The sequence below is a fragment of the Seriola lalandi genome, unplaced genomic scaffold (assembly GCF_002814215.2).
Source record: "Seriola lalandi dorsalis isolate HSWRI2012SDOR001 ecotype SW California unplaced genomic scaffold, Sedor1 jcf7180002054901, whole genome shotgun sequence".
Lineage (NCBI taxonomy): Eukaryota > Metazoa > Chordata > Actinopteri > Carangiformes > Carangidae > Seriola > Seriola lalandi.
In genome coordinates, this window is record NW_019525453.1 from 2355392 (window position 1) to 2379085 (window position 23694).

Here is a 23694-nt window from a genome sequence, read left to right on the forward strand (position 1 = left end):
ATACCTATATGTTGTCTTTATGTGGAATGAACAGTACATAAAAACAGCAACAGATCCAGAGAACCATTTTAATAAAACTAATTACAATTCAATTGAACCAAATTACAGTGTCTTTATTCAAAAAGTTAATGACAGACTTGAATACCCTTCTTTTTTTTTTATCTCTTAATGTTCAGCAACAAGACTCAAGAGGAGTCAAGGGGACAAACTTTGAAGTAGTTCAAATACTTTGGATGAAAAGATGTACATACTGTAAATCTGTTTCATCTGGGAACTTATGATGGTTTTTGAAGAATATAATTTCAAGTTCATGACATGTAAAACACTGCAATCTAACTTCTATTCCATTCATGATCAGAAAGAAAAAAAACAGTATTACTGCGACACTTCAGTATATAACTGTGAACCTCTGACACACAAACACTAATCCCACAACAGGACATTATATAGTAGGATCTACATCTAGAGGACATGAGCAGCAGACATTATTTCAGCTTAAGTGGAGTAATGGAGTGAATGTGTCCTTGTTCTAATGTAACATGTTCCATTTATATCTACTTTTTAACAATCTACCAAGTGCACAGATACACAGAACAAGCCACAGAACCATAGAGGATATTGGTGGAAGACACTGCTCAGTGGTAGAATCCCTGATCATTTTGATTTCTCCTTTATGTTTTAAGAAATGTAATACCAGAGCACATAAAGGATCATGAAAATGATCATGAACAGGTACAGGTACAAAAATACAACAAACCTATAAAGAGACTCACAGCACCATTCATTGCATCAGTCCAATCCCAACTCCCCTGTCTCCAAATGCAGCGTCATTTGCATCAATGTGTTTATGCAACGACAGTGTCCAGGATTTTCACAGTTCAAACAATCACCAACCCTTGATCCCCAGTGTTATTTCTCAATAGTAACAAGGACATGTAACCCCCCCCAATTACCTCCTTGGGTTTAAGGCATATGAGAAGTCAGTGAAGGTTGTGATGGATGCACTGTCAATTTAGCTTAGCGTCCCATGGTTGGCATGGTAACAGCTGGGCTCGTCACAGTGGCATCCTCAGCCTTCCACTGTGATGTCACTGTCTTGATCTGAGTATAAAACTGGATGCCCTGGTGATAAAGAGATAACTGTCAGTTAGCCACTCATATTCAAGTTTTCATTTTGATGTGAAGTATTTTAATGAGCCAACACTTGACACACTGCTTTTGTCATTTACCTGCTTGCCATAGAAGTTGGTGTCTCCTCTGAATGAACCTCTGGAGCCAGTGAAGGAGAACATGGGGAGCGGGACAGGGATGGGCACATTCACTCCAATCTGTACAAACACATACACAAGTAAGAAATGTTAATGTTACTTGGTATAACCTGAGAAAAACTGTGGGAAAGGGATCTTTAAATGCTAAAACACTGTGCTTCCCCTTTAAGAAAAATATAAGATGCAAGGAAAACAGTGAAATAATTTCTTTTGGAAGGTTCTTGAGATAAAATTCATTCCACACAGGTGACTGACTGAGGACCAAAATACAGCTGACCAGTTATATCTCAATTTCAAAACCATTCCTTTAACAGACCAAAAGCCTTTTTCCTTCTATTCAGCTTTTGGAAATGCATGTCTCACCTGGCCTACATCCACCTCATGTGTGTATTTGCGTGCTGTGGCTCCATTGGTGGTGAAAATGGCAGTGCCGTTGCCGTAGGGATTATTGTTGATCAAAGAAATGGCTTCGTCGAGACTGTCAGCCTCCAGAACGACAAGCACCGGTCCAAAGATCTCCTCTTTGTAACACGTCATGTCCGTCTGGAAAGAACAGCAGAATGATCACACCGAATTTCCTCAACAAAAGTGTTTAATGTGAATTTAGTAACACTAGGTGTACGATATCTCATACTCAACACTCATAACAAGAAATCTTAAGGGGTGGCGAAAATGTCACTCTGAGAAAGCTAAATGTTATCATTAGGTCATGGTTTCATCAGTCAATACTGTATCTAAAAGTACACAGTTAACTGCGCTAAGCAGGAAAATCAGACCCAATTTCCAGAATTAAAAAAACAATTTATGAACTTCCTTAATCTGGTAAATTATTTCCATCTCCTCAGGATATAGGAGAGCAGTGGAGCTGTTTGAACCTGTGCTCAGCAGGTGTACAACTATAAGACTAACAGCTATGTACATTCAAGAAGTTGTGGGAACATTTGAAATAACAACAAGCTTTGTCAAACACTGAATTAATTCATAGTTCTTCAATTCAAATTATTTTGTCTGCAATAACTATTTCAACTTCAAAAACAATTCCACAGAAAAGAAATTATTGCAACCCTTATCAAGTTTTATTCTTCCTACAAATGTTTTTTGTAAAACTTGTTTTATAAAAGAGTTTCCTGTTAAAAAGCAAGGTCAGCTTTATTTTATTTTTCTCTAAAAACTAGAAAGGCAAACCTTTGGTAGACTGGCAGTTTTGAAAGTAAACTGGCTAGGCTTTTTATTATATTAGACTAGACTTTTTAGTGACTGAGACAAAGGGTGCGGGCACAGATCCCTATTTTTCAAACTCTAGTTCTCAGCTCACCGTAACATTGCCCAGGATGGTGGGTCCTACAAAGTTTCCATTTTCATATCCTTTAACGTTGACATGTCTCCCATCTAGAAGCAGCTTGGCCCCCTCTTCCACACCACTCTGGATCAAAGACTCCACCCTGGTCTTGGCTTCAGGGGAGATAAGGGGACCCACATCTGCACCGGGCTGATCGCCTTCAGGACACATACTGTACATGTTAAAATTTCCTTCCACATTTTTTCATAAAAATACGTGAAGAACTGATACTAAAATGCATACAATAACATTTTACTTCGTATTCACTTGGTTACTCATTAAATTACCTGCATTAACTCGCAGTGATTTGGAGCGCTCCACCAGCTCCGGGAGCCATTCACGAGACTCCCCTACAAAAATAGCAGTGGACAGAGCCATACAGCGCTGGCCAGCTGCTCCGAAGGCAGCACCCACCAGCTGGTTGATAGTGTTCTCTTTGTTGGCATCAGGCATCACCACACCATGGTTTTTGGCACCCTAAAACACAAAATGTAGGACACAGCTCTGTACGGTTTCTCTCCAGTAGACTGTAGGACATCAAGAGGCAGCGCTAATCATTTGCGTTATAAATCTCAGCAAAACACTCTGCTGTTGTCATGGTTACCATCTTTCCACAGCAATGGTAACAGTGTTTATAATGGGGGTTATCATGGAAAATAGCAAGTTCCCAAACGTAAAAGCAGTATATTTAGTCTGTTGAAGTGAGCACTGCGAGTTCTGCTGTACCATGTTGGACTGCACTCTCTTGCCATTCTTGGATCCCCGCTCGTAGATGTACTCTCCAGCCTGGTTGGAGCCCACAAAGCTAATAGCTTTGATGGCTGGATGGTCACAGATGAAGTTCACCGCTACACAAAGATACAAACATAATGAGAATCCTCTCTTCCTCATCTCTGCTGCATGCGTAAGGCACAGTATAAAAACAAACAGGCCTTGGATATAGAGATTCAAATCATCCAGCCTCAAACATTTGTGAATTACTTACAGATATAGGCTGCATATATTATTGAAATTTCCCATCTACATATTGCCAGGGGCTATATGATTAGTGTTTGAATCATCCTTGGACCTTTCCCCATTATTTATCATACACAGAGATTGTTTGCTTCTGAATGAGCAGGAGAACAAAACAAACACACACACTCACCTGCATGCTGGCCGTGGATGATGTTGAGTGTACCATCTGGTGCCCCTGAATCTTGAAGCATTTTAGCCAAGAGCATGGTGCATCCTGGGACCCGCTCAGAGGGCTTCATCAGGTAGGTGTTGCCACACACCATGCCAATGGGGAACATCCACAAAGGAATCATGGCAGGGAAGTTAAAAGGGGCGATGCCGGCACACACGCCGATGGGCATGCGGTAGGTGTAAGTGTCCATGTCTTTGGTGATGGAGGGCAAGGTTTCCCCCAGCATGAGGGATGTAATGCTGCAGGAGTGCTCAACCACCTCTGGGATTAAAAAAAAAGAAAGAAAGAACGGATGAAGTCAACTAATACACAAGTGCAAAGATAAACAGATCTGAGATATGAGATGCACAACAAAACTAATAGATATGTCTCTGAACAAGTGTAATGGAAATACCGGTTACACCAAGATGACAAGATGATTTAATGCCGACATTAAAATACATTATTCACTTTGTACTTTAGTCTCTTACCTAATAAAAACTAACTTAATTGATTTTTTTCCCTGAGAAAAAACTTGTGGAAACTTCAAGCCCCATTGGTCCCAGTACTGCAGGAAATCTCAAATGCTGGCAGTACACCTGCAGATGTGGCCTGACCTTCAGCTGATAAGTGAAAAGTTAGCATGCCAGAATAATTTGGGCATCCCCAAAACTGGGAGCTGTACCAAGCACAAAAATACTTTGGCAGCTCCATCTTGTAATAACCAATATATATAATCTTTTATTTGTGCAAGTGCACATGGTGCTTTTAATTTCTCAACTTGATTCTTGTTGATGCAAGACTGCCAAAGTGAACTACAATGTTGAAATTGCATAATTATCTTTATATAGCATGAAACTAAAAGCAGAGCCTGCTAATTGCTTTACAGAATGGCAGAAAAATAAAGAAGCTAGTCACACTTAAATATCAGGACTGAACAATGTAATGCTGCAGGAACGCCGTTACCTAAACCTTTATTTTATTATAACTTTTAAAAGCAGTTTAAGCCTTTATAAACCTTTGTCCCATTATTCCTTTAAAAGCGAAAGCCACTTTTGCAGTAAGTGTCTAGTTGCACACAAATAATGGACACCCTGCAGCCACTTAGTAGGAGACTTTCACCCAGACCTTGTCATCAAAAGTTTCCAGAGCTAAGGACTTTTCATCAGGAGATAAAGGTGCAAAAGACAAAAAGCACGCAATCCAATCAGGACACCAAAACCCAGTAATGCAGCTGGCAGTCAAGTCAATGCATTACTTACGCAGTCCTCTAAACACATCTCCCTCTGCATCAGCAAGAGTTTTGCCCTGCTCCAAGGTGATCATTTTAGCCAGTTCTTTCTGAAATATTACAAAAGAAAGACAATTTCAGACATCAGGGGTATATTTTTAACAAAAAACAAAAACATATGCACACATTTCCTTGCTCTCCAACTTGTTATCTTGAAACGGAAACACTGTTGGAACACTCAACAACCAGTCATTTACCCTGACAGAAGGACATGACCGAGTGACAAATTTCCTTACAATGTTGTCCTTGATGAGCTGCTGGTAGCGCAGGAAGATCTGCTGCCTGCTGAGGATGGAGGTCTCAGACCAGGACTGGAAGGCTCTGGAACAGGAGTCCGCAGCTGCCAGCATCTCCTCCTGGGTAGCTTTGGGAACACGTCCCACCACCTCATTAGTGGCCTGAGGAGCAGGAGACAATCCATACAGACAAGTTGACTGAGAGCAGGAAGAAGTCATTACTTGGTATTGCTGCATGTACATTAGTTCATTAATATTAATAATAAAATGTTTGTTTTCTATCCTTTACAGGTTTTAAATTTTATGTGATGAAAGTAGATGTCTGGTTTTGTATGCTGTAGTCACCCATCACTGCCTTGCTCGAGGCTTATACTTGACAAATTATACACCAACAGGCCTTTTGGAAGATATAAAAAAATGTCTGACTGTGCGAGACTGGGCTGTGATTTCTCTCCTTACAAATTAGGCTATAAGAAACAGGAAAATCAAGATTTATTTTCTCCTCTGTAATGTCCACAAGTCACTACTATAAAGCTGCAATGGTTATTTGCAGCAAGCTTCTAGTAGAGATCTTGTTACTGCAGCCTGTGTGCGGGTTGGGTATCGTTCATCTATGAATACTTACAGGGTTGTGAATGTCAAGCCATTCAGATGTGTTGGACTCAACAAACTTGCCATCGATGAACAGCTTGGTGGTGGGCTAGAGGATCACAGAAGCATATGTTTTTATCCCTTCCCTACTTGATTACATCACTACCAAGTTCACTAAGGACATCTGTCCATCATCACAACATATACAGTCACTGTCTACAGTACTCATGTTAGATCTCTTTACTTTCTGTACGCCAAGTTGTGTTATTGGTTCATTTAAAAAATTTCTCAATTCAAATTTGACTGATCAGACATTTCTAGTCTTGCTGGTTCAGAGCAGAAATCAATTAAATCAACAATGAAAATAATTGTCAGTTAAAGCCTTGTTATCCATACTGTGAGAAAAAAAAAAAAAGATTGATTATTGATTGTGCTGTTAATGTACACTACTGTCCCCCCAATGTACTTTACAGATGAAACGAAAGAGCTCCAAGAGGCATTAATCATTTATAAAAATGATTCAGTTCTCTCTTTATAGGGTTTTGGCAGTGGCTTTTGATGTCTGACAGTACAGTACAGGCAGATGTGTCACCTCATGCTGATTTCTTGTACACTGACTGCAAAGCATTACACTAGGAAGATTAGTGCACTGAAAATACTGTCAGTGAGTAGTATGGAATTGGGACACAGGTAATAAGTATGCATTGTAATGAGTACAAAGTGCACTAAGTGCAATGAGACATTTCTATGCAGAGTCTGAAAGGTGCAGAACCTGTTCCATGTTAAAATGTGTATGTAATCCAACTGGGTGCTTTAAAATAATTACCCCTTTTAAATTCATGTCTCAACTAAATCCTTATTTTAAAGTCCAAGTGGAGTTTCTTTGATTTTATGTCACAGAATGGTCTGCCTCATTTTATAATTTCCAATCAGATACATGTCCCATAACCATCATCTGGAGACATCTTATGTACTGATTAAAAAAAATAATATCAAGATATGTGAGTTAGTTTTCTCTTCACTACACCAGGAAGCATTGGAAAGTACATATTTAAAAATAAATAAATAATACGTTGTAGATATTTTCACCAGGCTTTAATAACCAACTTTAAGTGATCAATGTTAAATCACATATGTCAACATATATACCATTATTGTATTTGTTAAACCTTCAACTATATATATCGTTGCTTGATTCCAAAATCAAGTATCAGTTGATCTATAATCTTAAAGATGATCTAAGAAAACAGGATGTGGATTTGCACCACTTGTTTCTGTGCCTGACACAGCCTGACATAACATTCATTCATTGCTGGGTTATGAAAGTGCAAGTTTTTACCACGGAGGAGGAGGAGTAACACACACGACCCAGCTGAATGGGGGCCTGCAAGAAAGAAAACACCAGAGCATTAGTCGACTTCAATTCGCATTAAATTCATTGTCTAAGATCTAGTGAATACGAGTCAAGCCTGGATGCTCCACGGGCTTGTCTCTGCTTTTCACATGTGCAAATAATACCTGCCGTTGCGTGCCCAACTTAAAATGCCATATAAATATTAAATACTTGCAAAAGAGTTGGAGTAGACGGTGTGCAACGTGTGTGTTAGGCAACGACTTTGTTAGCTAGCGGGGCAGGTTGTTAGCTATTTTGAGTTGCATGAGCGTCAAACAAAACCAACTGTTCTGCAAAGAGTGAGCATGAATTTGCTTTACCTTCTTATTCAATAGCGACCGGAGGAGAATTGCTGCCATTGTGGAGGTTCAGGTTTCTATTTTCCTGCTCCGAAGCCCTTCAACCGACCCACAAGACCCTGGAGTGCAAAGACAACTTCAACTAGCAGGGAACAGTGGCGGGATTACATGCTGCGCTTTAATACGATCTACAAAACATCACCAGTGTGAATGTCCATGACTAGCAGTAGCGAGGGTGATTTGGTCATCTGTGAAAGCTGCGTGAGACGACATTCGCTGTTTCCGTTCAGTGTGGGCGGGACAGAGCCGATTTAGAAGCCAATCACCTCGCTCAGTATGCCAACCGCCCTAAATTACAAGAAGCTGATTGGCTGTTCCTACAAACAACGACTTGCGTTGTCTCTGGTACATGATTGAGCTTTAAAAAACCTTCTTGGGTAACTTTGGTGTCAAAAATTTTGTTAAGCTGCTTGAACAAAGGTCGACACTTTACACCGACACCACATTTTTAAATATAGAGTTTACGAAAGGCCTAACATTTGCTGCGGTTGGTGAAGGAAACGCTTATTAACACCTAATGGCAGGTAACAGTTTCCATGGCAACATGCTTACAGGCAACATGGATTTCCTACAGTGGACTTGTCATGATGTTGCAAGATGGATTGAGTCTTTAGGATTTCCACAATACAAAGTAGGTTAAGATTCACCTGAACAAACAGAGATAACATAAGATAAACGCCTGTCAGCCTCCGAGATAATATTTTACATCTCAGTGCTCTGACCATTAACGATCGTTTCTGTCGCAGGCATGTTTCACGGACAACCTCATCACTGGGAGGAGGCTCATTTATGTAAACTGTATCTATTTGCCCAGACTTGGAGTCACTGATTTTAAGGACATGCAGGTATTAAGAAGAAACTTGAGTTTTTGATTCTATAACGTTTAGAAAAGATTACGTTATTATGGAGGCTTGTTTACAAATCAAAGCCAGAGTCTCACACAGTGTTCAAGGAAGCTTCGGCAGGCTGAGAAGCACCAACATAACACCAAACCACTTGGGTTTTTTTTTGATGAGTTTGTCTTAATTGATTCAAATTTTGTGATTGTCATAATTCACCAAGTAAAAATACCAAGCATGTGTAACAACTTGTGGCATGGCTGTTTTTGCTTATTTTGTGTATCCACATGGTACAGTAATAGCTTGATTGAAACAAACAATAAGGGGACTAACCTATAGTAGGAATAAGAAATAATTCAAGTGGACTGTAAACACCAGAAAACTGGTGTCCAGTCTGTGCCCACTCTGTTACACATACCATTGTACACTTGTACACTTTTCCATTTAAAGATGTGACATCCAATTAAAGCGATGCTATATACTCTTTACAGTTAAAGCAACTGTTTGTTTTTTTTTATCTCTCCCTGAGGTCAGAACTAAATTAACTAAAAGTACCTTTATGCTTTCAGCTCTGCTTTTTGTAGAAACTTCAAAAAGAACAAAACAAAAAAGACTTTGTCTCTCATGGTGAGTGTAAACTGATAATGAAGGCTCTTGAGATTTGTCGAGTCAAGATTTATATTGGTTTAGCCTGTAAGTCAGTGGTCCCCAAACTAAGGCCCGCGGGCCGGATACGGCCCGCCCCCACATTTGGCCCGGCCCCCTGAACTATTATTATTTATTTCATTAATAGTGTTATTATTTATTTCCTGACTTTTTTTTCTGTGAAGAACCCGGAAAGGGTTATTTGGTTATGTGTGGCTTTCTGGAAAACAATACATTTTTACGTTTAGGCACCCCTGCGATTGTCACACTTTTTCTGTTACAAACTGAACCCGGCCCCCCATCAGAGAAGGGAAAAGTTATGTGGCCCTCACAGGAAAAAGTTTGGGGACCCCTGCTGTAAGTGTTTTGATACATTTGTTTTTTGGAATATAACCCTGTAACCTCTTTATCCATGATGCCAAACTCTTGGTGAGCTCTCCTTGAAAGCCTAGACACTGCCACTCTCAGTGGGACTACCTCATTAAATAAAGGTTAGATACTGTAAACATATACTTTATCAAAGGACTCAACTCTGCTGTGCGCCCTGCAGGTCATCTCTGCTCATGTGCGTGAGCTGCTGGGAATCAGAGAGACCCTGTGGAGTCGCAGCATCGCTGACCCTCTGAGGGATAGCATGGGCCTGTTCTTGGAGAAAAAGAGCCGGACAGGTGAACAGGCGGACAGTTTCATCTACGAGGAGTTCCTGGATGGCATGCGTCAGTGAGAGCGAGCCAAGTAAAGGAGCACAGTCAAAACCAAGACATGTCAGTGTCATTTCATATCACTAACTGTCAGCTCATGATGATTCAGATGAGACACTCACAGTAGGTCACATGTTGGTCTTGACATTAACACTTCCCACCAGCAAAATACTTATGTTGTCATTGTGGCTGGTAATATCAGCTCCTCTACTAGCTCTTTGTGCAGGTTGCCAGCGTGTTCAGTCTGAAAATCACTCCTAAAATGAATTGCTGAAAATCTATTGAATACTGGGTGGCCTCACAAAGAGAGTGAAACAACAAAGACTTCATCATACATGTATCAGTGCACACAGCACACACACACGCAGTATAAACAGACTTCTTGTTCAGGATAACTGTGAATGCTTAAAGCATTTAGGCCATTCCTATTGATCTCAAGTGGATGTGTTGTAACTGGATGGAACTATTGATCTGGAGCAGAAATCCTCAGGGTAATTCTCTGGATGACAAGGAACACCTACTTTCAAAGTGCCAGGAGGATACAGGAGCAGTATAGGTCATTATTCTTGGGAATAAAAAAAAAAAACACTGAGTGTGCCAGTCCAAGAAGACTACTGCGCCACTGCTCTGTAATGGGCTTGTGCACATATAGACTACTTTGCCAACTTGCACAAAAGGCCATAGGATCATTGCATCATATGTCTAGTGCCAAACAGACCCACAGGGAGTCAGGGCTTTCAGTTTCAGCCAACTCAACACTTTTTTGCCAATAATCTATGTAATACATGCAGGAATATTCAGCTATAGGCTGTTATATTTGGCTTCACTCAGACCAGATGTACAGTACAGCAAAGGTTTGATCTGAAGGAATGGGTGGATTTTCATCTCATGTCTAAACCTGAGAAACATTTCTATGCTCTTTTCTAATGGCATTTAATTTTTAGAGAATATTATAGGCCTGCTGCATTTTCGTGCAGTGGAGTTCAATCTACATGAATAAATTATGATGCCTGCCTGTGAGATAGGCTGGGAGGCATTGCATCTGTCTATGCACACAAATGGTCTCTGTGCAGCTCGGAGCGCACAGATTACCATTCCGAGCACAGCACCTCTGGTCAGAAACGGAGCCGGGTCGGTGGTTGACAGTCGTCCGGGGGCAGAAGGGGGGGATATATTATGGCAGCAACCTTTCAGTCAATCTGGATTAACTCGCACTGAGCCCTGCGTCGCCAGCAAAACCCCGTGAAAGCGATACAAACATCTGGCTGGATTCAGCGCAGCACCAGTCACTCACAGCGCTGTAGATATTAAAGCAGCCTGTCGCTACAAAGGCGTTTTCTCTTGTGGAGGTGCATACAGGCGGATGCGCAGCAGAGGCGATCCCGCACAGCTGCAGCCTCAGAGCCACACCGGGACCCTCCAGGTTGCGTTTTCCAGTGTTTTTCACGAAAGGGGAAATCTGAGTTACATTTCTCCGATTTGAGGGGATCGCAGAGGAATCGTCCTTTATCTGCTGGTCATGGATTTCTTGAAGGGCATCGCTGGTTTCGCAGGCCGTCACATGTTATAGGAGCCAAGACGCGTGTTTCGGGACACCTGAATTATCTCCAAGAGACACCGTCGGTCCCATTTTAGGCAAGCCACTCTCAGTATGCTCTCAGCCCTCCTGGGAGGAAATAAGCTCTATCCCACCCTCCTTTGACCTGGCTTGATGTTTCATTTGCAAGGTAAGTTCAATATTTCATGGGTTGCTATTGGTGTGAATCGCAGCCTCTGAACTCTTTTGGGGAACTGTCTTTCAAGAGGCGCAATATTGACTTGAAGTAGTTCTCCCAGGACCCATCTGAAACGGTTCAGATTTTCCCTTGTGACAGGGGTTGTGGCTGTAACCCACTAGCCCAGGACCTGTATACCGCAAGGTCAACAAAAATCTCCTCATTTGCCAAGGAACCCCGTCAGATTGCAATTTTATTTTTAGTATCCACTTGGCTGCATTCTGTGCTGCTTTTTCTCCTACAGGTGAAACTGAGCATCGTGCCTAATGTGCCCATTATTCAGTCCGCTCTCGGAAATACGTGCAGGATGAGATTGATTTCAGATGTGAGATGTGTCTGTGTTTTATTGTGTATTTTGATCTGCACAGAGGATCCAGTGATAGGCTGTCTGATGGTCTAAGCTGTGGTTCACATTGGCTGATATGCAAATTATACATCAGTCATCAAGCTGTGATAAAGTCTAAATTAGCCTAAGTAACACAAGTGATAATGTTTTAAGTGTGTGGGCAGAGGGACATGTTGCCAAATGACTGATGAAGACAGGTGAATATGTGGTCCTAGTGATTTGTATAAAGGATGACTTATAATGGTCTTGTCTTATGTGGAGTGTTAGTTATCACATATCTTATTATGCATGAGTGCCTGAGGCACCATTGTAACTGCTACACCAGTGAAATCAGGCTCACACCTCATTTTGCTGCTTCTATGTGCTCTTACTGCTATGTTATGCCCTCAGTGATGTAGCTTATATGCTGCTACCTTTCACTGATAGCAGAGGAGTGATATGTGGCTCCTCAGCACAGAGGCAGTTCTGCAGACGAGCTCCACATTCACTGACCCAAATTTTTATTCACCACAAAATAAGATGAAGAAGTGTTTACGTCAAGATTTGAAACACTGAGATTTTTAACATTTGCAAACTTACACACACACACACACCCACACACACACACACACACACACACACACACACACACACACGCACACACACCTGGTCCACATGTGTGAATGTGAGCACCTACTGTTAGAGAGCTGCTTTTTGATGACACAACACAGTGAGGGAAGAGAAGATTATACATTATTTAGCTATTTTCTTGCTGTGCGAGGTAGAAAACATGAGAGTCTTTGAAAGCGGGAAAGTGAGCCAATAGGTACCCTGATCATGAATTTCATTTTGGCTGTCCTTGCTTCCCCTCATTCAGACAGTAACATGAAAAAGGCCCTTGTAATAGAGGCATAGTATTATCACAAAGAGAGGCAGGGATTTTGCTTTTTCTTACACTTCCTGTACCTGAAATTGAACTTGGCAATTGGCAGATTTGAAAATCTACAGACCTGCGGGCCCATACTGTGGAGAATATTTGTTTGAAGAGGCTGTATTGATATTCAGAGGTGATGTTCAAGGATTCAGCATTCATCTTTCCAGAAGAAAATCCCAGGTCATAAGCTCCTCACATCAGGGCTCGTCACCACGGTTCAAGAATTAAGAGCCATAGTCAGTGATCAGCATTTAAATTTCTCTCCTGCTTCAGGAGAAGAACAGCAGCCTCTAAGAATGAAGAGAGTTTTCTGTTTTTATTGTTTGTTTGTTTGTTGGGCTAGTGCTCCAGTCATGAGATATCCAGCAAAGCTCTGAATTTCTTGTGATACTGTGCGAAGGAAAACACTTGGAATTACAAGGGGGAGTTGTAAATGCTGATGAACAGCACTTCTATTGATGCAGTGGTGTCTGCTTAGTATGCTATTCCCCTGGCACACATGCACACACACATGCACACACATACACACACACACACACACACACACACACACACACATGCACACACAAGCTTGTCTGAAAAATAATTTCAACTACATCAGAGTTCTCCATCAAGTCACTTAGGTTTTTATTACACGCCACTCTGGAAAAAGGGTAATGATTCAGTCACTCCAAACACTGGATCCAACACAAAATTAGCTGAGTGTACAGTCTCCTTTCTTCCCACCACTACTGTGTCATAAATGGTACAATGAGTCTGCTGTGGCCTTCAACCACAACCTCGCTTGCTGAGGCCCTTTCCTGTAGAGAAGACTCTTTGTTCTAAATATTATTAGGTGATTTGAAAATGAGCCACTGATTACATCTCACCAAAAACTGACGTTTTCTGTGTTGCCATGGCATCAAGGCTGTCACCCAAGAGCTATCGCATTCTAACATTGGCAGACTCTGTAGGGAAAAGGGTGTCACAGCACATGCCCACATTCACAAACACAGATGTGTCAGTTAGACGGTCCATAACAGCATCAATATTTGGTCAGGATGTTTGGACTCAGGCTACACGAGCATTTACCTGGTGAAATAGAATTTCTACCACCTCAGTGAAAATATGATCCACTTCAGTAGATGCTGCAGCTCCATTTGGTCTCATAAAGCAGGACCTATTTCACTGCTTTGTCGATACCGTTTTACCATCATGTTGCAGCATCAGTTTACCTCCTTGACACAACAGAGCTTATTTTTGGCAGTAGCACATGCCTGGCTGCCTTTCCCTGAGTAACCCAGGTGAGACGCTGCCGAGATGCTGCCATGTGCCATCATGTCGACCTGCGCGGAAACATACCGAGCAGACTTCATCTCATTAACTTCCTCTCGCAGGGCTGCTCTCCCTCATTCCCTGGCCAGACGTGGATTGTAGAGGCTTTCTCACACGAGCTCCAGCATAAGTTAGACCATCTGAAAACATATTCCCCATGACCTCACCGGCCGATTGGCATGCAGTATGCTGCATAAAGCTTTTCTTGGCAAATGCTGCCCCAGGGAGACCATAGATATCCTCTCCTACAGTATAATGCTGCTGCTGTGCATGAATGTCTGTCTCCATAGCTGGGGGTTGTTGTGTAGCGAGCTACCTCTATTATGCACAAATCCACCCACTGGTGTGTGTGTGTGGGCGTGTGCTGTCAGTCTGTTCTGTTCTCTGAGGGCAAAAAGACCTGCTCAGAGGTAGTAAACCAACATTTGATTGACTAAGGGGGAGATTACAGTTAATGCATGAGTAGATTATCTGTTTTCTTGTTTATTTGTGGCCCTCCCAAGTCGTCTCACCATAATGAACAACCCAACCTGGAGGATAATGATTTTCTGGGGGTGTGACATTTAAAGATGAAGTACGCGATTGATGAATGCATTGATTGATTATCTACTTATTTGTTCATGTACCTGATGAGTGCAACCTGTTATGCAAATCTCTGTGGAACACCCATAATTAAATGCAAATTAGGAAGTCAGCAAGAGATATTTCCTGCCCCGTCTCAGCAGCGAGGGGCTGTCCTTTTGTCCTCACAGAACAAATTTTGTAGGGATTACCATTGCAACCATTCTCTTCACGTTTGACTGAGTTTTCAGCAGTGAAAAAAGCCCCATCTCCACAGAGTGAATCAATATCACGTCTTCAGCGCCATTCGAGTCTGGAAGTAGCAGGTCCTCTCTGCCTCATTGCACATCCAGAGGCCGTGCCACTCAGAGTCAGAGCAGAAGGTGGTTGGCACACCACCATGAACCCACTTGCTTACACCTCAGCTTTTGTAGACTATCCTCTGATACACACACACACACACACACACACACACACACACACACACACATAGAAGTAGATATGAAACTTTCCACATAGGTACTTGAAAACCATCACACATAGCTTTGCAGCACTGCTTGACACTGATGTCATCTGCCATCTTAAACGAAAGCCATGGCAACATTTAATAATGATGCCACAGTTCATTTCTCACCAGCTCATATCTCTGCACCACTGCAACTCAGATTATATTCCGCTAAATGAGCCTCTTCTGCGACTTGGTAAAGTTGTACCTTGTAAAAATGGGCCGAAAAGGACATTGATTCATTGCTGCATAATCAGCAGTATACATGAAAATGCCACACCCAGCATGCTCCCTGTAATAATATCTTTCCTCCCATAGCTCCCATTCCTCCAGTATTTTAAACGACCTCTTTCTTGCCTTCTTGTCGGGCTTATTCTATGTTTTACCCACCTGTCAAAATGCAACTGTTGTCAACGGATGCCACGAGGCTCCCTTCACTCCCCTTCTCATGTTAGAAACATGCCCCCACATGGCAGCATGTCAGTCCCGTCCAGTCTGATGTTTTCTTTAGTCTGTGATATTTTCCTCATATTCCGACTGTCAAGGTTATTACACCGTGAGTTGTGTGTCACAGCTCCAGTGCAACAGAAGCTTTTGAAGGATGAAGGTACTCAGCTGGCAGGCTCTTTGCTGAGGGAGGATTTTTATGCACACTCTCCAAGACCCAACGTCGACAATGGAGGCATTACCAGCAAACCACAGAAAGCTATAATCATAAATCAGCCATTCTCTTCAGTATTTAAAGGTTAGCCTTTGGATTTTTACTACAGTTGTGGGATTGGATCTCTTGCTCTCCGTGTTTGATTGGATTGGTATTCCTTTCTATATGCTGTAATGGGACACCCAGAGGGCTGAATATTGCATGTTCAAACCAAAATGACACTAAATTTCAGTGCTAAATATAATCACAGCTAATGTCACTCTCGCCCTGGGACTTGTGCGGTGTACCTGCATAGCTGTGATCTGATCTTCACTTTCTTAGTTTTATGACATGTTATATCCCTGACAAGGTCTCAGGATTCATCAAATGGATCCCTCCTTATCCCCCATCTCAGTTGTGTCATAAGTAAGAGTAGAAGCAGAGAGAGCAGAGAGAAAATCAATAGCAAGGCATAGCACATCCTCACTGAGGCACTGGGCCCAATCATCCCTTCCTATTGGCGATATGATCCTGGGAGATATCAGTCTAATTCTGATGAGGCCCTCGACTGCCAGTCTAGACTTTCATCACTCTGTACACAAACATAAAAGGACTGGCATTATCATATCAAAAAAAAAAATATTATGGGCAGGGGAGCAGGGGCTAAAAAGGAGAGCTGCCACAAAAATCATACAAGATTACTGAGGATGTTTCATTCTCAAGTCTGCAGGTGACTAATTAGTTTCATGTCTAATTGTACAGCATTTATTGTTTGATTGGGCATTGAGCCGCTTAGCATCCTGCTCAGAATTTGGACTCTGTAAATCTTCGCTGTGTGCTGGCAGTAGTAGCAGTGTTTCAAATCTAGTAGAAAAGCTTCAACTTTCCGGAGCAGAATCCCTCAGTTCCCTCTTTAAAGAGGGGTTTTTTCAGAGCATGTGTGATTACCCAGCTACAGAAATTAGAGATGATAAAGATGATACAAATTACAATCGCAGATGCCATGCTTTCTTCAACTGTTTTATAAATAGTTTCCCCCCTCTCTTTCTCTCTCTCTTTCTTTTGATCGTTTTTAGGTGTTTTAACCTGAGTGAAAAGCCAAATGGAGTCTCTCCTGGTTTATCTGATAGTTCTCGGTGTGGCTGTGAAGGCCCACAAAGTTCAAATCTGCCCCAAACGCTGTGTCTGTCAGATGCTCAACCCCAACCTGGCAACTCTGTGTGACAAAAAGGGGCTGCTGTTCGTGCCCCCAAACATCGACAGGCACACGGTGGAGATGCGTCTTGGGGATAACTTTGTAACCAGCATCAAACGCAAAGACTTTGCTAACATGACAAAGCTGGTAGACCTGACCCTCTCTCGGAACACTATCGGTACAATTGCGCCTCATGCCTTCAAAGACCTAGAGAACCTACGGGCTCTGCACCTCGACAGCAACCGGCTAACCCGCATCACCAATGATACCTTCAGTGGCATGTCCAAGCTGCACCACCTCATCCTCAACAACAACCAGCTCACCCACATCCACATTGGGGCATTCAACGACCTCACAGCGCTGGAAGAGCTGGACTTATCCTACAACAACTTGGAAAGCGCCCCATGGGTGGCCATTCAGAGGATGTCCAATCTCCACACTCTCAATTTGGACCACAACATGCTCAGCTACATCCCAGAGGGCACCTTCTCTGGGCTGCAGAAGCTCAAAAGGCTGGATGTGACCTCCAACAAGCTACAGAAGCTTCCTCCTGACCCTATTTTCCAAAGAGCAGGGGTCCTGGCCACCTCTGGGATAATGGGACCTTCGTCATTCGCATTGAGCTTCGGAGGGAACCCTCTGAGGTGTAACTGTGAGCTGCTCTGGCTGCGGAGGTTACGGAGGGAGGACGATCTGGAGACCTGTGCTTCACCACAACACCTAGCTGGACGCTATTTCTGGACTGTTTCAGAGGAAGAGTTTCTTTGTGAGCCTCCTGTCATCACCAGGCACTCTCAGGTATAACCCCTCAATTGAACTGTACACTGTTAAGACATAACACTCGCTACTGTTACACTCCCAGAGCCAGACATTGGATTCCGCCTCAGTTAATCCAAGGTGGCACTTTGTGCTTTCTTTTACTGTCACACTAAATATTAGCTTTACAAGCCAGCGGAGTCTTACAAGACTTGTGGGACTCATCTGGACCACACAGCTAACTGAGTATTGTAAAATATCTAGGACTTACTCAAAAAATGTAATCAAACTGTGACCTGTGGAGAGTTTTTTAGAGAAGTTCTTTAGCAGGATTTTCATCATTTTAATATAGCTATTTGCAGGTTTATGATGGATCCGTGGAGAAGCTCTAATACACAGGGAAAGCGTGCAGTGATTTAGCTCTTGAGTCATGCATCCAAACAAAATTATCTGATCAAATCCTTGCCAAATAACTACAGCTATATCATCTCATTTACATTCAGCAGAATGAGTATGCATAATTGCAAATAAAATTATCTTGGACTTGGACTCATACATATTGCAATGTACTGTCATATTGATAATCCTGCCTTCATAATCATGCTAACTCCAAGAACACATCATCAATAAAGGCATTAATTATAATATGTCAGTTATGTAGAAAGTCTGGGTAAAGCACAAAGGATTACTGTTGGTCCAAGCTCTTTTTCAGTCTAGGATGTAGTGCATTATCTAATCAGTGAGTGAGTGAGTGTGTGTGTGTGTGTGTGTGTTTGTGTGTGTGTGTGTGTGTGTGTGTGTGTGTGTGTGTGTGTTTAACATATGTTGAAATCCTCCCGCTAACTGTGTTGCCTCCCTCTGCCTCAGGAGCTGCGAGCTTTGGAGGGTCAGAGTGTGACTCTGCGTTGTAAGGCCAAGGGCGACCCCGACCCCATTATCCACTGGATCGCCCCTGACGGACGCCTTATGTCCAACTCCTCCAGGGCCACAGTCCACACAGATGGCACGTTGGACATCCTCATCAGCACTGTCAAGGACTCCGGTCTGTTTACACCCCTGGTGGCTGTGCTTGTGTTGTTGACTGAACAAAATTAGTTGTTTGCTTGTGTATGCAGAAGCCTATAGAAGTGAAGTATTTGTCTGCACCAGGTGATAAAGTTTAGAGTGAGCAAGAGTGATGGCTCACATGCTGATTAAAATCACAAGGAAATGAAAAGTTGCTTTTTCACCTTGATGACAAGGCTTCGTGATTTAGTAGTTAAATCATAGTTCATGGTTATTCTTGACAGAAAATCCACCATGAAAAAAATACATTTCAGGAAAAATACTTTTCAAGATGAGAAGGTCGATTTCATTTTCATGTCTGCAGTTAAAATATGTAGATGGTTCCAGCACCTCAGTTTTTTTTGTATGAATTAAACAAATTTGAACTGCATGGTCATTAACATGTTGATTAGAGATTAATTAGATGCTGGTAGGCAGAGTTTGTTACTTCTGGACAAAGTCAGGCTAGCTGATTCCCTCTCTTTCTGATCTTTATGCTAAGATAAGATAACAAATTTGGAAGCGTAGCAAATGCATACAAAGTCAATGGAAAGACAGATTTACACTTCTCTCAGGGTAGTGTAAATTGATGCGAAGATATGTCTGTGCGAGTTGAAAATATTTCTTTTTGAGTTCAAATTTGTGCACACCCCAGGCTGTATGAATATGATTCATAAACACATCGAGATTAAAGAGAAAAAGGTGAGAGACTAGAGGGAGATAACAGAAAGAACTGGAGTTTCTGGTGAGTTCTGAGTTCAGTCACAGGCTAAGGTGAACACAAGAATACACACACAGAGACACTACCTCAGACAGGGTTGGTGTGTCCTTTGCTAGCTAGCATGCAGCTAGTGTATTAGCAGGTCCATTAGCATTTTAGAGCAAATTAACACAGACAACCTGGCAGTCAATTTCAGGCTAACTCTCAGCTATTTTTCCAAAATATTCCCTTTCATATGATTAACTATAATGAGATATATTGTTATTCTTTATTTTATTCAATGCTTGTGCATAAACATAGCAAATATCAGGGAGAACGCTAATCTATTTGGTTTGTGCTCCAGGCTCTTTCACCTGTGTGGCCTCTAACCCGGCTGGTGAGGCCCAGCAGACAGTGGATCTGGTCATCGCTAAGCTCCCTCATATCACCAACAACTCAGTTTCAGAGCAGGAGCCTGACCCAGGATCATCAGATATCGCCACAGTGACCAAGACAGGGGCAGAGACGGGAGGGGTGCCCCTGGGGAACGCCAAGACGAGCCCAGATAAGAAAGTAGTAATCGCTGAGGCCACGTCCACCTCGGCCCTGGTCAAGTTTAACTTCCAGAGGAGTATTCCTGGAATCCGCATGTTCCAGATCCAATATAATGGGACGTATGATGATTCACTGGTATATAGGTAAGCAAGTAGTACTTGAAGTGGATACTGGGCAAGTAACGCAATTTAATCCGGGAAACAAACTTTATATTTGTACCTGAATGCACAGTATGCAAATAAATGTAAGATGATTGGAGTCATATTCCAATCCCCTGACCGTTCTTTTACCTTCATAGTCTTCTTTGAATGCTTAAATCCCTTTGGATATTTAGTCATTAAGAACTGGACCTGGCTGTCGACATGATTATTTGTGGTGACTATTAATCCTATCAGGAAGACAGACTAATGCACTGTATCTGACTTCTCATTCTTCGACTCATAACCCCCCCCCACCACTTACTACGTGCAAAACCTTGATAATGCTTAATCAACAAAATCAAAACAGAATGTCAGCAGTAAGCTGCAGACTGATAGGGAGATGAAAGAGTATTTAAGCCAGTGTCTTACAAAAGAATCAGAGGGTTCACACATGCCTGTGATTTGAGAAACCGACATTACACAGCACTCTTTCATCTCGACCCTCTTCACTCCATATTTAGTGCTAATCACTGTGATGTGATAGGATCATCGCGCAGACCCCTTTTTTTCCAAATTAATTTCGAAGTCAACAACAGATATGATGGTCGGCAGCGGCTACCAAATTCAGAAGACATGAGGGAGTTGAGTCTGTAATCCTGATGTTGTGAACAAACAGAGGCATCCTGCATCCCCAGCCACTGAAAGCAACCTTTTATCAGCAATGATGCTTTGAGAATAAATCAAATATCACAAAAGATTATGCCTTGTCAGATCTTAAATAGCCCCCTGAGAGATAAATCATTGTCATGTCTTTTTATCCCCACAAAACAATAAGCTGGATAATCTGATTTGCTTCTGTCTCCTTTCATTTAACCCTCTCTCATCTATGTCACAACTCACAAAGCTTTTTTTTTTCTTTCTACAGAATGATACCCCCAACCAGTAAGAACATCCTGGTGAACAACCTGGCGGCTGGTACGCACTATGACCTGTGTGTTCTGGCCATCTACGATGACCAGGTGACCTCGCTGACCGCCACCAGGGTGATAGGCTGTATTCACTTCACCACAGAGCCGCAGTACCTGAGATGCCATTTCATGCAGTCCCAGTTTCTTGGCGGCACCATTGTGGTTATCATTGGAGGGATTATTGTGGCCTCAGTTCTTGCTTTTATTATCTTCCTCATTGTGCGCTACCGGGTGTGTAACCAAGGAGATGCAGATAAGGTCAGTTTGACATGATTTCTTCTGTTTGTTATTTTCCTGTACATTATCTTTGTTGATATTGAAACAGAAGCGTTTAATCCCTTTCTCTCTTCTTCTGCTTGTTTCCGGTCATGTTAGGCTCTGGAGATGGGGGATATTCGGTCACTGAGCAGTGATGGACAGCTACAGGGCTGTGGGATTCCCAAGTCCGTCTCCAAACAGGGTCTACGTCCAGAAAAGAATGACAAGGACAGCCTCAGAGTTTCCCTGCCGCCCCCGGAGCCAGCCAAGCAGCGACCACCAGTTGTTGTAGCCACCACCAAACCCTCTGTCCCTGACTGCACTGTCTCTACCTCTGCTGCCAGCCACAGCTGGCACCCGGCCTCACCAGGTGCCCCGAGGCCCAAACGTTCCAGTGCTCCACCAAAACCCTCAGAGTCTCGCCGAGCTGAAGCTCAGACAGATGTCGAGCTCGATAACATGAACCGCAATAACTCATCGGAGGTTAAAATGGCCACCGCCGTCACTCTGGCTGTTCCCGGCCAGCCCACCAAATGGACTGCTGTTCCCAGGGGTCCACGACCCCACCAGGCCCCCCGACATTACATGACTGTGCCTGCAGGGGGAGTGAGGGTGAACCGCAGGCACTCCCTTAACGTAGACTCATATACAGAGCGCTGCTATGTGGCTTACCCCAAAACTGGGGCCAGTCTGCGCTCCAAACGCAGCCTGTCGATGAGCGGAGAGCTGCCGCAGCTCGAGAGCACAACAAACATTCACCGGGCCAGAGACAAGCTCTCCAAGTCCGAGTGGCTTCTGGAGAGCACTTTATGATTTGGAATTTATGACCTGCATTCTCCTGTTTTCTTGGATTGGATTTGTGGCCTGTTGTGGAACAGACATGGATTTTATGCCTTGTTTTGAACTTCTGTGCTCTCTACTGAGGGACCTGTGAGCTTCTCTCATATATTTGAGGGCAAGGCAGGCATACAGGGTTGTGGGAAACGTTTCACATTTGTTTTCTACCTTATAACCTATCAAAGTCTTCTTTATAACAACGTTTGATCAAACTTTGATGAAAGGCACAACAATGTATAAAACAACTTCATGTACAAAAATGTTTAGTTGTGTGAGATACTGTATATCTCAACACAACCATAAGTGTTCATGTGGTGTTGAATGCAGTAACCTGGACATACTGTATTATAACAAAGAAAGACACATGCAGTGGGTAGGGTTATTATACTCGCAGTCTCATTGCCTGTTACTTAAAGTGATACAATCTCTGTAGACTTTGAACATGATTCTTGTCTCCAGCTCTACAGACAGATGGTGACATGTCTTAATTACCTTGGCGGTGGTTTGGAGAGATTACGAATGTGCTTTACATCCCAGAGGGGTTGGAACAGAATGTAGTAGACAGACAGCGCTCCATCTTTTCAGCACCTCACACTCCCAGACACAGCACAATGCAGCATATTTGTGGCACAAGTCGACTCAGCCTATACTGCCCTCTGGTTTGAATCGATACATTTTTATCACATAATTACATAAAGACTCGACTCTGATAGGATTCCTGTCATGACTGATTTGAGCGACAATTGAATCAACACCAACAGCGTGACAGGTGCGGGAAGTAATCTGATATTACGTGTGGATGAGATCCAGAGGAATGGTTCATTTCCATATTTTTTACTTACTGACGTTATCGTGTCACGCTGGTGACAACCATTGTAAATTAACTTGTCTATGTAAGAGAAACGATAATCACATCTATGGGTGGATGCCAGCTCTTGATTTTGCTGTTGTTTCTGTTTGATGTTTACCAGTATAAATAAACCAGTGATAAAAGGGACGTACAGATTTATCTTATTTTCAGTCTGCCTGGTGAATTCCCCCGACTGTTCCCACTGTCTAAAGCATCAGTAGCAGTGGAGGCCCTCTCTGTGAAGTTGTTATAGAGCAAAACAATTGCTGCATCCCTTAGTTCAACATGCTCCACCAGTCAAAGTGGTAATGAATTTTGGGTTTCAGTAGTCTTGCAGCAACATAACTCCCCTTTCTGAGCAAGCGGCGGACCTCTGACAGATCCCTGCCCTTAGTCCTGGTGTTTGGAAGCAGATGATGAAAAGAGGCCATGCTAGTCACCGGGGACGCTTCTCGCCTGTGCATCTCCACGCTCGCCTGATAGCGCCGTGCCTTTGCCCTCGGATGG

General features: G+C 42.7%; 3 protein-coding genes across 3 annotated transcripts; 2 read left to right on the forward strand and 1 right to left on the reverse strand.

Annotated features, from left to right (window-relative positions):
- Positions 1 to 54: 54 nt before the first annotated feature.
- LOC111672685 (methylmalonate-semialdehyde/malonate-semialdehyde dehydrogenase [acylating], mitochondrial-like) lies at positions 55 to 7765 on the reverse strand. Its single transcript, XM_023430197.2, has 12 exons — positions 7607 to 7765; positions 7233 to 7277; positions 5928 to 6002; positions 5303 to 5464; positions 5038 to 5116; positions 3755 to 4057; positions 3334 to 3455; positions 2895 to 3084; positions 2584 to 2765; positions 1632 to 1811; positions 1230 to 1328; positions 55 to 1122 (listed from the first exon to the last, which is right to left on the reverse strand). The coding sequence occupies exons 1-12, from the start codon at positions 7643 to 7645 to the stop codon at positions 1018 to 1020; spliced, it is 1581 nt and encodes a 526-aa protein (XP_023285965.1). The 5' UTR covers positions 7646 to 7765; the 3' UTR covers positions 55 to 1017.
- A 142-nt stretch (positions 7766 to 7907) lies between these two features.
- On the forward strand, positions 7908 to 9868 carry LOC111672584 (sterile alpha motif domain-containing protein 15). Its single transcript, XM_023430032.2, is given in 3 exon segments — positions 7908 to 8276; positions 8392 to 8490; positions 9680 to 9868. Coding segments are annotated over 3 exon segments (402 nt in total). The 5' UTR covers positions 7908 to 8162.
- Positions 9869 to 10572: 704 nt separating this feature from the next.
- lrfn5b (leucine rich repeat and fibronectin type III domain containing 5b) lies at positions 10573 to 23334 on the forward strand. The gene is made up of 6 exons (XM_023429962.2): positions 10573 to 11557; positions 16961 to 17877; positions 18703 to 18877; positions 19944 to 20277; positions 21200 to 21500; positions 21618 to 23334. Exons 2-6 carry the CDS (start codon positions 16987 to 16989, stop codon positions 22311 to 22313), a joined length of 2397 nt encoding a protein of 798 aa, XP_023285730.1. The 5' UTR covers positions 10573 to 11557; positions 16961 to 16986; the 3' UTR covers positions 22314 to 23334.
- Positions 23335 to 23694: the final 360 nt, after the last annotated feature.